The sequence below is a fragment of the Oryctolagus cuniculus genome, chromosome 7 (genome assembly GCF_964237555.1).
Source record: "Oryctolagus cuniculus chromosome 7, mOryCun1.1, whole genome shotgun sequence".
In the NCBI taxonomy this organism is placed as follows: Eukaryota; Metazoa; Chordata; class Mammalia; order Lagomorpha; family Leporidae; genus Oryctolagus; species Oryctolagus cuniculus.
Window position 1 is genome coordinate 7,968,084 of NC_091438.1, and position 14,354 is coordinate 7,982,437.

At 58.4% G+C, this 14,354-nt stretch overlaps 1 protein-coding gene across 1 annotated transcript in view; it reads left to right on the plus strand.

Moving 5' to 3' along the window:
* LOC100349411 (protein FAM163A) overlaps positions 1 to 14,092 on the plus strand; it is a 77,729-nt gene extending 63,637 nt beyond the window's left edge. The window contains exons 2-5 of the mRNA XM_002715008.5: positions 7,371 to 7,461; positions 12,005 to 12,025; positions 12,910 to 13,022; positions 13,476 to 14,092. Of these exons, the coding sequence (XP_002715054.1) occupies positions 12,930 to 13,022; positions 13,476 to 13,874 (492 nt within the window). The 5' untranslated portion in view covers positions 7,371 to 7,461; positions 12,005 to 12,025; positions 12,910 to 12,929 and the 3' untranslated portion in view covers positions 13,875 to 14,092. The remainder of the gene's footprint in view (positions 1 to 7,370; positions 7,462 to 12,004; positions 12,026 to 12,909; positions 13,023 to 13,475) is intronic.
* Positions 14,093 to 14,354: the final 262 nt, after the last annotated feature.

A 14,354-nucleotide genomic window follows, 5' to 3' on the forward strand; every position in this document is an offset into this window, starting at 1 on the left:
TTTTTCTTCCTTCCTCTTCCTGTAGGTCTGATGACAGGAGCCTCCTTTATTACTTGTAATCTTTTTAGCCATTTTTCACTTTCTGTTCATCATCTTATTTGATGGTCCTAGACCTTCCCACAAATACCCCATGAGAGCTATGGTCCCCTCCAGAAAACACCCAGTAGTGTACACACACACACACACACACACAATGTAGGAAATTCAATGTCAGTCCATCTGTTTCTTTTCAGTTTCATATAGCTGTCTCTGAAATGACTGGTAATGCCTTCCGACTACTTGTCTTGGAGAAGCCACCTTCCTGTATAATTAAAAGCCACCACCATTACCAAAATAAATAAACAAACATTGCCCTGGTGGCTCAGCCTTGGTAAGGTGTCACATTCAAAGAAACTCGGATCTAATACGCAAGACATACTCAGAAAAATCTTCACTGAGGATTCTAGAAAAATCCCAAAGGAGAGGAAATCGGCTTTTTAAAAATCCGTCTTCCCCATCCCCGTCTCCCCCAGTACCCAGCACAGATGGCAGCCGTCTGAAGTCTCCCCTCCCTGTAGTCCCCCGGCTGTGCCCCAGATACCTCTCTCTGCCCTCTCTTCCGCTCCTCTCGCCGTCTAAGCGCATTCAGGTCAGTTCCTTTCTAACTTGTATGAATCCGAACAGCGTGGTGCCTCCCAGCTCCCCTCTTATCTGAAGTCTGCCCCGTCTAAGCTGGCAGCTATAGCTTCGCAGAAAGCAGAGGAGGTGGAAGACTCCACACCCTGCCCCTTCACCCCGCTTGCTTTCCTGTTGCATAAAGAAGTGTGCAGGCACACCTGCATCCTCTGATCCAGAGGCGCCCCCTAGGGGAGCCACCACGTCGGTTTCCACCCCCAGTGCCATGGGATGAAATGGGCTTCCACCCCCTGCCTCCCTCTACAGGCAGAGTTTGCAGCTGTAGGTTTAGAACTAGCACACGCTGCCCCCACCGCGGCTGCAGGACGCCCAGTGATAATGAGTCCCCACTGGGGCTCACCCAGGTCTGTTTCCGGTCAGAGAAATCAGACTTTAACTCAGGCAGGAACAGGAGCCAGAGACAGAGGACTAAGTTCAAGAGACCTACTGTACCGCATGGGGACTGTTTCTTCACAATACAGGAATTTTGAAACCCCTGGCATAGGTCTTTCATAATACGCATTTTCCATGAACTTTTCCTGGTAGACATGGATTTCAACTTATTTTTGCATCCAAATGAACTCATCCTCTAATTCCATTTTCCATAAACTTTTTGAAGTATCCTTATATTGCATACTCGAATATAGCTTAAGTATTTTCATCAGAAAAAAAAAAAATAAGCATGTGAGGTAATACACCTGTTAATTAGCCCAGCCTAGCCATTCTGCAATATATACAGTATATCAGTGTACAATAGAATTTGATTTTTCCAATTAAAATCTAAAAAAGATCTATCATGATAGAGAGACTGTTTCCTTAGTTTTGCGTTAAGTTTCAGAATATCAGCAGCACTGAACAAACAGGTCCACTGTTAGAAGAGTTTATTGTGGAGTTTCACAAGGACTTCCAACATATGAGTTAAGAATTACCAAGCCCAGGGCATGACTCAACCCGTGGTCCAGCGTTTCCACGCTGCAAACGCTACCTCCCCATTCATCATTCAGTAGCTGCCTCCGTTATCAGACCAACTCGAAGCATCACAGCGCTTCCGACAGCCCCTAGGTAGCCCAACGGCATCTCCCCGTTCACGCCACCCCGCTCATCACGTAGGTACAGCACCATCTCACCCCACAAGGAGGCTGAGGGCAGCACAGTATTCCTAGAGCCCACATCACAGGGCTTCTGTGACAGCATGCTGCGTGCAGTCTTCCATTTCATTCTCTTGCTGTGCCTAATCTATTAGTTCCACTTTGTCCCAAGATGCCTGTGTGGGACAGACGTGCTGCATCTGTAGGGCGTCTACGGGACCCACGGTGTCAGGCCTCTGCTGGGGTCTGGCAGCGATGGGGCAGGGACTCCCGCATTCCGAATCCCTGATGGGCGCCCCCTTGCAGCTGGCTGAGCGGTGGCAGCCCCAGTCCCTATCTGGTGGACCCCTCCCAGGGCTGCCACCCAGCAGGTGGGTTTTGCTACAGGAGCCCCCTCTCAGAGGCCCCCACGCCTGGGCACCCTCGCCATGGTTCCTGCAGAGGATGGCCCCGGTGGGCACCTCGGCAGAAGGCCCACTGCCTCCCTGACTGGTCACCTGGGGCCGGGTTTGTGACCGTCCTGCTCGGGGCACCTGTTGTCGTTAAGTGATCTGCATCTGCACTTCTTAAAGCCTCCAAACCCAGAAGCTGACTTGTCCCAGCCCGGACAAGCCCTCAGCCTGGCCGGGTCAGATCCCACCAGCAGGATAACGGGGCTGGGCACTGCAGGGCGGGGGAGCAGCTCGAAGCCCCGGAGCCTCCCCCTGCGATGTGGACTGCAGTCTCCAAGCCGCCCTGCTGGGCCTGTTCTGCCCTCTGAGAGCGCGGTCTTGGATTTGGCCTACATTTTCCTTGGCCTGGTTTGATCCCTTTCCTTCAAATCCTCTCTCTCCGAGATTTATTTGTTTGAAAGGCAGAGTGTCAGAGAGGGAGGGAGAGAGGGAGAGAGAGGAGATCTTCCCTCTGCTGGTTCACTCTCCAAATGCCTGCAACAGCCAGCTCTGGGCCAGGCAGAAGCCAGGAGCCAGGAGCTCCACCCAGGTCTCCCTTATGGGTGGCGGGAATTCAACCACTTGGGGCATCTTCTGCTGCCTTCTGCATTAGCAGGGAGCTGGATCAGAAGCAGAGCATGGGCCGGCGCTGTGGTGCAGCGGGTTAACGCCCTGGCCTGAAGCGCCGGCATCCCATATGGGCGCCGGTTCTAGTCCCAGCTGCTCCTATTCTGATCCAGCTCTCTGCTATGGCCTGGGAAAGCAGTACAAGATGGCCTAAGTCCTTAGGCCCCTGCACCCATGTGGGAGACCCGGAAGAAGCTCCTGGCTCCTGGCTTCAGATCGGCACAGCTCTGGCCGTTGCAGCCATCTGGGGAATGAATCAGGCAAATGGAAGACCTCTCTCTCTCTCTGTCTCTACCTCAATCTGTAACTTTCAAATAAATAAAATAAATCTTTAAAAAAGGCAGCAGTAGCAGAGCAGCCAAGACTTGAATCAGGACTCCAACACAGTGGAGGCTAAACCAGCTGCACCTCAACGCCCGCCCCAATCCTGTCCCTCTGGGGAAACCTGAGCAAGTCTTCCACTCCCTGCTACTCACATTGTTTTTTTTTTTTTTTTTAAAGATTCATTTATTTGAAAGACAGAGCCACAGAGAGAGAGAGACCACTAGGTCCCAGTGGGTGTCACAGGGCCAGCGGTAAAGCCCATCTTCTCAGGAGAGAGCTGGGAGAGACCTTAGGAGGTGGGGCAGGTGGCACCCAGGCTGCGCTCTGTAGCAGGCCCAGGTGGGCAGCGGGACGGGGGGTGGCAGCCAGGAGCACGTCCCCCAGACCTGATGTGCACCTGTTCATTAGCACAGAGAGCTCGTGCAGAAATGGCCTTCTCTGAGCATTTGTTGAGTTCCCGGGCTGCAGACTCACGGCGGGTGGGGGTGGGGTGAGGGGGTAGCGGGTGCGGCTGCAAAGCAGTGTGTTCTGTGGCTTTGGGCCAGAGCCACAGCTCTCCCCAGCTGCCCGGGGAGGTGCACAGGGGCACACACTCACCTGTGCCCACCCTTCTCCCATGATCAGCGTGGTGCACGGGGAGGGGGGGGCACTGCCACTTTTGTGTCACCCCAGCCCCACTGCAGACAGGCATCAAGGATGTAGACAGTGCCCCCTGGTGGAGAGGAGCAGGGTCCCACTTGGTTTTGTCACTTGTCTGCTGCAGATCTAAATGGTCACCCCCAGCACTGAGTGAGCCTGGTGTGGCTGTGGGCTACAGGGGCTGCGGGTGAGGGTCTGGGAGGGTCTGTAATCATCCTGTCTCCCGACCTTTTGCTGGTGGCCAGGCCAGCTGGGTCTGGAAGCTGGGGACAGGCATGTCCACCATTGTTTCCGATCCTCGCTCCCTGTGAGCTCCAGGAGGGAGTTCTGCCCTCATCTTTGTGTCCCTGAGCTCAAAGCCAAGTGCTGCACTTAGTACCCAGTAACTTAGTAGGAGAAGAATAGACGCGGGCCACCACACAGCTTCCATGAGCACACTGAGACCCTGAGGACCCCGTCGGACACTGGACAAGGCCAGATTGGGAGCTGCCGCAGGTGCTGTGACCTGAGCAGCCATCAGGGAGAGCGTGGAAGAGAAATGACTAACGCTTTTCCCTTCAATGAATGCCCCGGGCAGGATCGAGGGCAGGTCTTGCCCAGACCTCAATCAGGGCTCACCTGAAGCTCAAAATCTATGCACAGGGCTCCCGTTTTCCCAGGCACCCATGGCTCCAGCCTCCTGCTGGGATGGTAACCTGGACAGGACACCAGCCTAGCTCCTCCCCCTCCCTCCTCACGCCACGCCCCGGCACCCTTCCTTCTCTCTTGTGGTGGGTGGTCCGGGTCTTCCCAGGCCTCCACCCACACCCGAGCAGAGCCAGCCTCATCGGGGGACAAGTGAGCAGGAAGGGCCATCTCTTCTATGAGCTGCGTGGAGCACCATGGAGGCCCTGGGGCTCGGGGACTGCATCCACCCCCCAGCCCTTAGAAGGCAGCATTTTTTTTTTTTTGACAGGCAGAGTGGACAGTGAGAGAGAGAGACAGAGAGAAAGGTCTTCCTTTACCGTTGGTTCACCCTCCAATGGCCGCTGCGGCCAGTGCGCTGCGGCCGGCGCAACGCACTGATCCGAAGCCAGGAGCCAGGTGCTTCCTCTTGGTCTCCCATGCGGGTGCAGGGCCCAAGGACTTGGGCCATCCTCCACTGCCCTCCCGGGCCACAGCAGAGAGCTGGCCTGGAAGAGGAGCAACCGGGACAGAATCCGGCGCCCCGACCTGTGGGGCGCTTGGGTTGAGCTCTGGGCTCCTGGCTTCAGCCTGGCCCAGCCCTGGCTATTGTAAGCATTTAGGGACTCAACATGTGGATGAAAAAAAAAAATCTGTCTCTGTGCCTTTCTGAGAAATAAAAATTAAAATATGTATATTCCAAGAAGGAGAAGCCAGAACACTGATTTGAAAAAAAGAAAATAGAATTTGTACCCAAATCTGGAGACTCCTGGCCTGATGTTCCTTCCGCTAGACACAGTGGATCAAGGCCAGAATGCAAGCGGTGCGTGGGACAGCTCGGGGCGGGCGGGCCAGCGCCACATCAGACCTGTCACTGCCCCACACCAGACAGCTGGGGCGGAGCCTAAAAACGCGAGACTCCCACTAGGAAAGGAAGCAGGCAGCGGCATTGTGGTGCAGTGGGTTAAGCCACTGCCTACAATGCCAGCATCCTATATCAGCACCCCGGTTCCGATCCCAAATGCCAGCATCCTATATCAGCCCACTGGTTCAGATTCCAAATGCCAGCACCCTATATCAGCCCGCCGGTTCAGACCCCAATTGCCAGCATCCTGTATCAGCACCCTGGTTCAGATCCCAATTGCCAGCATCCTGTATCAGCCCGCCGGTTCAGACCCCAATTGCCAGCATCCTGTATCAGCACCCTGGTTCAGATCCCAATTGCCAGCATCCTATATCAGTCCGCCGGTTCAGATCCCAGCTGCCCAGCTTCTGATCCAGCTCCCTGCTAATATGCACCCTGGGAAGTGCTTGAGCCCCTGCCACTCACGTGGGAGACCCAGATGGAGCTCCTGGCTTTGACATGGCCCAGACCTAGCTGTTGTGGCCATTTGGGGAGTGAGCCAGCAGGTGGCTGGCTCTCTTTCTCTCTACTCTCCCTCTCTTTGTCACTATGCCTTTCAAATAAATTAGAGGTTTTTTTTGTTTTGTTTTGTTTTTTTAAAGAAGCACTCTATCAGCCGGCACCTGCGGCGCTGGCACACCAGGTTCTAGTCCCAGTCGGGGCGCCAGATTCTGTCCCGGTTGCCCCTCTTCCAGGCCAGCTCTCTGCTGTGGCCCGGGAGTGCAGTGGAGGATGGTCCAAGTGCTTGGGCCCTGCACCCCATGGGAGACCAGGAGAAGCACCTGACTCCTGGCTTTGGATCAGCGGGGTGCGCCGGCCGTGGCGCACCAGCCGCAGAGGCCATTGGAGGGTGAACCAACGGCAAAAGGAAGACCTTTCTCTCTGTCTCTCTCTCTCACTGTCCACTCTGCCTGTCAAAAAAAAAAAAAAAAGCAGCACTCTACCCACAGGATGCGGGTGCATCCATAAATGCAGACAGCTGAGGACAAACAGGCCTTAGAAGATCAAACAAAAAACTGTAGCATTAAGTCAATCCTAGAAGGCTCCCTGGAGGAAGTGAGAACCTCCTCCTTCCTTTCTGATCAAGTTGGACCTCAGATGCAGAAGACCCATTGTTATACTCCTCGGATCACAGCACATTATCATGCCTCACTGGTCTGTGCCAGAGAGCCGGGAGAAGCTCACAACTGGCTCTTGGTGTAGTGGATGTGTTTGTGGGGTCTCCTGAGGCCCCCTTAACCCAGGCAAGTGCCCCATCCCTGGTCCAGAGTCAGCTCGCTCGCAACACCTGGGGCTTTCTGTGTTGGCCCCCTGCCAGCGCCACGCCCTCGGGGGGGGGGGCGGAGCCTGCACGCTCAGCAGCCACGCGGCCACTGACCTGTCTGTGCTGGACTGTGTGAGGGCGAGAGGGGCGCACCTGACCCCGCTCTCCATAGTCTGTCTGTTGGGTAGGAAGAAACCCACCAACGACTCACCGTTTCCGGAGAAGAGGGCCAGCAGCAGAGAGCAGTCAGCAGCAGAGACACTTGTGGGAGGCAGACGGTGGCTGGAGCTGGGAGGGACAGAGCAGGCGGTCAGGGCTGCTGCTGCGGGGATGGCCCGCGGCCCCTTGCCACCCCTCCCAGGGCTCCCGCTGGACCCACTATCCTGGACCTCCAGCCAGAGAACCAAGGGGCATCACCCTGACCCCTGGGAGGGTGGCTCCCTCCCCAGCACAAACGCCTGCACCCAGGACGGCCGGTCAGGCAGCCAGGACCCTTGCGCCGGCGAGGGGATCTGAAGTCTGTCCTGGAGCATGAGGGAGGCGAACTGGTCTCCCCTCTCCCCACTGAGGCCCCCACCCAGCACCCTACGGCTGAGCGGGACTTAGGGTTCTGGACAGCAGCACTGGGAACATGGAGCTTGGGCCTCGGAGGCCGGGGCAACCTGGTACAGCCCCTCAGAGACCTGGGAGTCCCCGCCAGGGGCCAGCAGCGGCCTGTCTGTCCTCTCAGCCTTCCCCGCCCCGCTCCTCTGACCTCTCCCTGTCTTCCCTGGCAGGGACTGATGCCCTTGGCCATGACGCACTCCCGGCTGCTGTCCCATCAGGTGCACCCCGTGTGACTGTGCCGCTGCCCTCCAGCTGGTTCACGTAAGTGCCAGACACAGGCAAAGCCCGCCCCCTGCCAGGAGGAGGTGTCTGGGCCCTGGGTGGGGTGGGAGGGGCTTCCAAAGGACAGGCCCTAGGGGGCCCTGTCTGTGCCCAAGATGGCCACAATAGACTTGGCGCGTCTGGGATCTGCTGGGACCTGGGTGGGAACACAAGGCCTCTTTCTGCTGTCCTCAGGGAGCTACCGCAAGGCAGGAGCATGGTGGACACGCCACAGGCCAGCCCCGGGGCCTGATGCAAACATGGTGTCCTGTGGCTTTAGACCAATCACGGACTCGCCTGGCTTCCCCTCCTGCACTGGGTGGGGGGGGAGGGAGGGTGCAAGGCTCAAGGAGGTGGACTGGCCGTCCTGAGCCGCATAACCACCTGGCCCAGACTCAGCAGCTTCTAACAGCGCAAATCATATGAGCATTTCTGCCAGCCGGGAATCCAGGATGGCCAATGGGGTCCCCCCTCCCAGGGCCTGTGCACCGAAAAGTATCAGCCAAGGTGGCTGTGTCATTAGAAAGTGTACACTCTCACCTCTGATTCCTTCGTTCCGTGGGGGCCATTGGGTTGAGGGCTTCACTCCCCAGCTAGCTACGGGCCCACGGCCACCCTCGGTTCCCCAGCTGGCAAGCGAGCAGGAAGTGAGAGTCTCACAAGACCACGTCCCACCTTTGCTGTACTCACAGTTAGAATCAAGTCACAGGTCGCACCCGCACCCAAGGGCATGGAGAACAGAAGCCCACGACAGCCAGGAAACAGGGGTCTGGGATCGGCCGGGGCCATCTGAAAGCCCGCCCACCCCAGCAGGAGGAGGAGACGGAAGCCCTTGATAGGCTGGAAGGCGCTGTCCAGGTGCAGGGAGTTGTCATCATTTGCAGGCAACTGCAAAGACGAAGTGTGCCCACCTGGAATAAGAATGAGCCACTGAATGTGGGCATGTCAGCGCCGAATCGGACACGAGCGCCGGGCCCCCGGGAAGCGGGCTGAGACCTGACTGGTGCACTTCACGCCCTGTGTGCGTGCCTTCCCGGCTCATGATCTACGGCTCCGCCACAGCAGCCATTAAGTGTCGGCGCCTTCCCTTTCCCGGCTCTGGGGTCTTCTAGTGCCTCGTGAGCTAGATGTTTTTGTTAAGAAGTGGCTGCCCAGGGGCACGACTGGGTCTGGACCTCGGAGAGCCCTGGCTCAGCCTGCTCTGGGAGCGCCCCCATTCCGAGCACTTTCGCTGCTGCTGTGCAGCCTCTGGGGTACTGAGGAAGGGGGCTCCAGGCGTGGAGAGCGGCGACGAAGGAGGGCTTCCCCGAGATTCCATCTCCTAAATCAGGCACAGCTGGGGGACTCCGTAAGTCGCTCTGTCTCCTAAGCAACCCTCGGTGGTGCGTGGGCAGGGGAGCGGGGCAGAATGGAATGACGTTATAGCGAAAGCACATAAATCTTCTCTATGCTGAGCTTCATCTGCTGCCCCCCGCAAACAAGACACCCCGGTGAACTTCTGCGCACAACCCGCCATGCATCTGATCAAAGTCAAAGTGGCCTTGCACCAGTAAATCTGCTCTGACAGCTACCACTTGCTGCCCCCTGGTGGTCAGTTTGAGTCATGACTGCTTGGTCCGTGACCTCACCCAGTTTTATAAAGCACCTGCTGTGGGACAGGCTGCAGGGGGACTGCAAACAGTGTAACTCAACCATGATCCCGAAAGATTTATAACTTAGTGGAATCAGTTTGCCTAGCATCCCACTAAGACAGGACTGGAAGAGTGAAAGGCAGGAAAGTATTGCAGTCGGCGTCGGGAGATGAGGGAGAGCATTGGAGATGAGACAGGGGAAGACTTATTGGGGCCTAGAAGGGTGGCAAGGATGTTTTAATTACTTATCCATTTGAGAGGTAGGGCTACAGTGAGAGGTAGAGTTACAGACAGTGAGAGGGAGAGACAGATAAAGAGGTCTTCCATCCGCTGGTTCACTCCCCAAATGGCCACAGAGGTTGGAGCTGAGCCGATTCGAAGCCAGGAGCCAAGAGCCTCCTCTGGATCTCCCATGTGGGTGCAGGGGCCCAAGGACTTGGGCCATCTTCCACTGCTTTCCCAGGCCACAGCAGGGAGCTGGATCGGAGGTGGAGCAGCCGAGACTCGAACCGGTGCCCACATGGGATGCCAGCACCACAAGCGGAGGATTAACCTACTGCACCACAACACCAGCCTCAGGATGGGATGAATTTAGACAAAGAGATCAATGTTGTAGTGTAGCAGTTAAGCTGCCGCCTGCGATGTCGGCATCCCATATGGCACCAGTTCAAGTCCCGGTTGTTCCACTTCCGATCCAGCTCCCTGCTAGTGTGCTTGGGAAAGCAGCAGAAGATGGCCCAAGTACCTGGGCCCCTGCACCCATGTGGGAGACCAGGATGGAGCTCCAGGCTCCTGGATTTGACCAGGCCCAGCCATTGCAGCCATCTAGTGAGTGAACCATAGATGGAAGACCTTTCTGTGTCTCTCTTCCACTCTCCTTCTGTAACTCTGCTTTTCAAATAAGTAGAGAAATTTTCAAAAAATAAAAACAGAGAAAGAGCTCAGAGACCCCCTCCTGAAAGCTCCCCAGGGTCTCCCGTCATTTCCACAAGAGTCAGATCTGACTCCAGGCCCGGCCTGCCCCCGGCCTGCCCCTGCTCCAGCCCCCGGCCTGCCCCCACTCCAGCCCCTGGGCTGCCCCTGCTCCAGCCCCTGGCCTGCCCCTGCTCCAGCCCCTGGCCTGCCCCCGGCCTGTCCCCACTCCAGCCCCCGGCCTGCCCCCGCTCCAGCCCCCGGCCTGCCCCTGGTCTGCACAGCCTTTCCTGAGCCCCTGCAGTACAGAACTGCACCCTGCACTGCCCAGGTCATTCGCTTTGTCTCCCGGACACCCTCAGCTCACACACAGCCTCCTCCGCGGGATAGCGCCCCTCTGGTCAGCTGACCCTCCACTGGCTCCCCACAGCCCTTCCTCTGGGAGCTGTGGTCGGCTGTCTTACACGGAAGCGGAAGGGTGCCATGTGTTGCCATGGCCAGGCATTACGCCTAACAGCCAGGACTGCCCTGTATGGCAGAGGATACGACAGGAGGGGGGGAAGGAAAGACATCTGGACACGCAGGCACCTGCGAAGGGCACAGCCTCCATAGCTCTATCTGAAGTCTGCACCCGGGGCAGCCATTCACCCTAACAATCCAGACACCCACATCCAGGGGCAGGCGTTTGATGCAGGAACTAACTTAGCTCTTAGAGCACCCACATGTCATATTTGGGGTGCGTGGTTCAAATCCTGAATCCTCCACTTCTGATCCAGCTTCCTGCTTATGTGCACCTGGGAGGCAGCGGAAGATGGCCCAAGTGCTTGGATCCTCGACACTCACACGGAAAACTCAGATGGAGCTCCAGGCTCTTGACACTGACAGTAGCACTGGCTATTGTGGGCATTTGGGGGCATGAGCCAGTAGATGAAAGCTCTCTCTCTCTCTCTCTCTCTCAACTAATATTTTTTTAAAAAGATGCCCATACCAGGATGGTTGGGTTCAATCCAGCTCTTCACCCCAGCTTCCTGCTGATGCATACCCCCGAGAGGCAGCAGGAAACACACAAGTGAATGGGTTCCTGCCTCGCCCGTGGGAGACCTGGATTGCATTCAGCCTCGGCTTCAGCATGGGCATCTGGGGAGGGAGGCAGTGGCTGGGAGCGCCCTCTCTGTCTGTCTGTCTGTCTGCCTGCCTTTCAAATATAAACCGAATAGAAGTTTGCCCTGAGCTGAATGTACCCCTCAGGTGGCGTGGGTGCAAGGCTAAGCTGCTGGTGGCAGAGAGGGTCTCAGAGGCCAAGGAGGAAGATCGGTTTGGAGCCCAAATTGGCCAAGTGCAGGCTCGCGATGCAAGGCATCATCTAGAGAGGAGAAAACCTGGACACGTCACAAAATAGGGTTTCAACGTCAGGGTGACTAGCCCACGTCCTTGTCCCAGTCTAAAGTAAAATCCATCCCTGGGACCTTGCTCGGATGCCTTTGGCCCATGGTGGACCTGAGAGGCCCCATTTCTGATGCACTCGCTGCAGGTCCCCAGACCACTCTGTGAGCAGCCAGGCACCCCTGGATGGCTGTCACCCGCCAGGAGCACAGGCCTGGACAGCTGGGATATTTGGGTGAAGAAATTCCTCTGGATGAACGCACCAGGGCGCACGGTTCAGTGGGCACAGTGCAGAGGCTTGGTGTGCTGGCTTAGCCTGCGAGCAGTGAGCAGTGAGCACCCTGAACCGCGAGGCGGGGAGTAACAGAGACACAGAGGTCAGAGGCAGGGACCCACCTGGGGTGCAGAGTAGTGACTTTGGCAATGCTGGGGGGACAGTCAAGGGCAGTGGTGATCTCTCGCAGCTGGGGGCCACCGGAGACCCGGGGGGCTCACTGATGCTGCACCACTCAGGGAAGGGAGCCAGATGAGGCCGGGGTGGAGCGGGGGAACCATCCACCTCTGGCAGTGGCTAACTGTCTTCTCCCAACATCTCTGTCCCTTCCGTTGTCTTGCAGGTCAGCATTCCCTTACTGAACGTAAGTGCCCACGGTCTTTCTTCCACCCTCAAGAGTCCAAGCCCCCGCCCTCCCGTCTCCTTGGTCCCCGGCATGCCTGAGAGGTTCAGCAAATCCTCGCTGAGCTCAGGGAGTCGGGGCGAGGCCAGGAAAGCCCCTCACCCAGAACCTGCCTCGGTCCCAATCACCCAGCCCCTTCCTGGCCAGTGTGGCCTCAACCTTCCAGAAGCCAGGACGCTGCCCACCCGCCCCTCTGGGCTCACCTGGCCCTTGTTTTGCATGGGGGTTTGAAGGAGAACAGAGACACCCCCAAAAGGAGTGGGGGTTGGAGCCAGGGCAGAACCCGGTGGGACTCTGGAGGTTTGGGCCGTCTCTGCTCCAGCCAGGGCCAAGGGCTCAGGGACCGCTGGTGTCTATGCCTGGGAGGGCAGTGGTAAGGACCCTGGCCTTAGGACAGAGCCATGCTGGGTGGCATCCCAGCCACTGACCTAAGCCCCTGTTCTCCTGTGTACAGACTGGAGGTAATTAACTCTGTCCTGCTTGCACACAGCCTTCTCTAGGCCGGCCCTGTAGCCCCCAGGGACTCCTGTTCCCTGTGTCTTGGGACTTTAAGAAGGTGTAAGGAGAGGAGAAAGGGAGAGAAGAAAGCCAGCCACCTCCATTTAGAATGCGCAGCAACTGGAAACAGAACTGGCTGGCGGCCTCCTCTCTGCCCGGGGTCAGCCTCAGACCCCACCCCAGCCCCAGCCCCCTGGCTGAACAGGGGTCCCAGGCCCCAGCCAGTCCGTAGGAAGCCCCCGCGCCCTCAGGCCCCTGCCTGTAGCTGCCCAGCAGGGTCCCCCCGCCGTCCCCTGCCCAGCGTGGCTGCTGCAGCCGCCCCTCACCCTCCGCGCGCATCTTTGCAGTTTGATGGGGCGCCGGGCGGATGACCGCGGGAACGGTTGTGATCACTGGCGGAGTCCTAGCCACGGTGATCCTCCTGTGTATCATCGCTGTCCTGTGCTACTGTAGGCTCCAGGTCAGTGCCCGGGGCCGCGGGACGTGGGAGGCAGCCGTCGAGGCTGGGAGTTGGACGGTGGTCTGCGGGCAGCTGTGCACCCTTGGGCCCATCCGGAGCGTGCGTGCCGGGCTGCGGGCGTGTGGCGCCTTCAGCACCTCGGAGAGTTCTCGAGTGGTGGGAGGAGCGCCCAGCTGGGGAGACGCGGCCCTGACCTCACGGCGGCGTGCGTGGGGCCCCTGCCTCTCTGCCCCGCAACCCCGGCCCAGGGTTAACACGCTGAGAAGGAGGGGAACGAAGGGCGGGCCTCCCAGAGCTGGGACTGTCACTTGCGCTCGTGGACCAGGGTGGGGTCTCCGGGGCTCAGATGAATGCCCAGGCCTCCAGCGGAGCGGGAGTTGGGGGGTGGGGACGCGCACCTGCACCTGCGCCGAGGCGCGCTGAGCGGCCCCCCACTCCTCTCCCTGCCCCCAGTATTACTGCTGCAAGCAGAGCGCAGCCGAGGATGCGGACGAAGAGGAGGAGCACGACCTGCCCGCGCATCCCCGAGGCCCCGCCTGCAACGCCTGCAGCTCCCAAGCCCTGGACGGCAGAGGCGGCCTGGCGCCCCTCCTCGGCGAGCCGTGCAGCCAGCCGTGCGGGGTGGCGGCGAGCCACTGCGCCACCTGCTCCCCGTACAGCTCCCCCTTCTACATACGGACAGCTGACCTGGTGCCCAATGGGGGTGGAGGCGAGAGGCTCTCCTTTGCCCCCACATACTACAAAGAGGGGGGACCCCCAGCGCTCAAACTCGCAGCGCCCCAGAGTTACCCGGTGACCTGCCCAGGGCGCGAGGTCTTCACCAATCCAAGGGCTATTAGTACAGACGTGTGACCCCTTTCACCCCCGCCCCGCACACTCACTAACGCGGCTGCCCAGCTGGGGCCATGGCAACAGGGCTGGCCCTCCCGAAGCCCCACAGGACTCCCTATCTTTGGGTTTTCTTGCTCCACAGTGGAAGGTTCACCGGCATCCAAGCCATCGCGGGCATTGGGAACCAGAGATGGGCCTGGTAGCTTGAGGGTGGGACAGTCCTCTGGCCGTCCTGCCCCCACACCGCCCCTGTCACTGCCCCCCTTCCCCTACAGCCCCTGATTTTGCTGGACTGGGGACAGGAGCTGTAGGAAGGTGAAACAAGGACTCTGTCAAGGACAGAAGTGGGGACCAGGCCATTCCAGGATGCGGGAGAAGGCAAGGCATGTTAAAGGGACCTCTTAAAGACTTGCTGGCTATAATGCACAGGCCAGTTTTGCATCTTGGTTACTGCCGGCGCCATGACTGCTCCGGTAGGGCGGTTGATGCCTGAACACACCG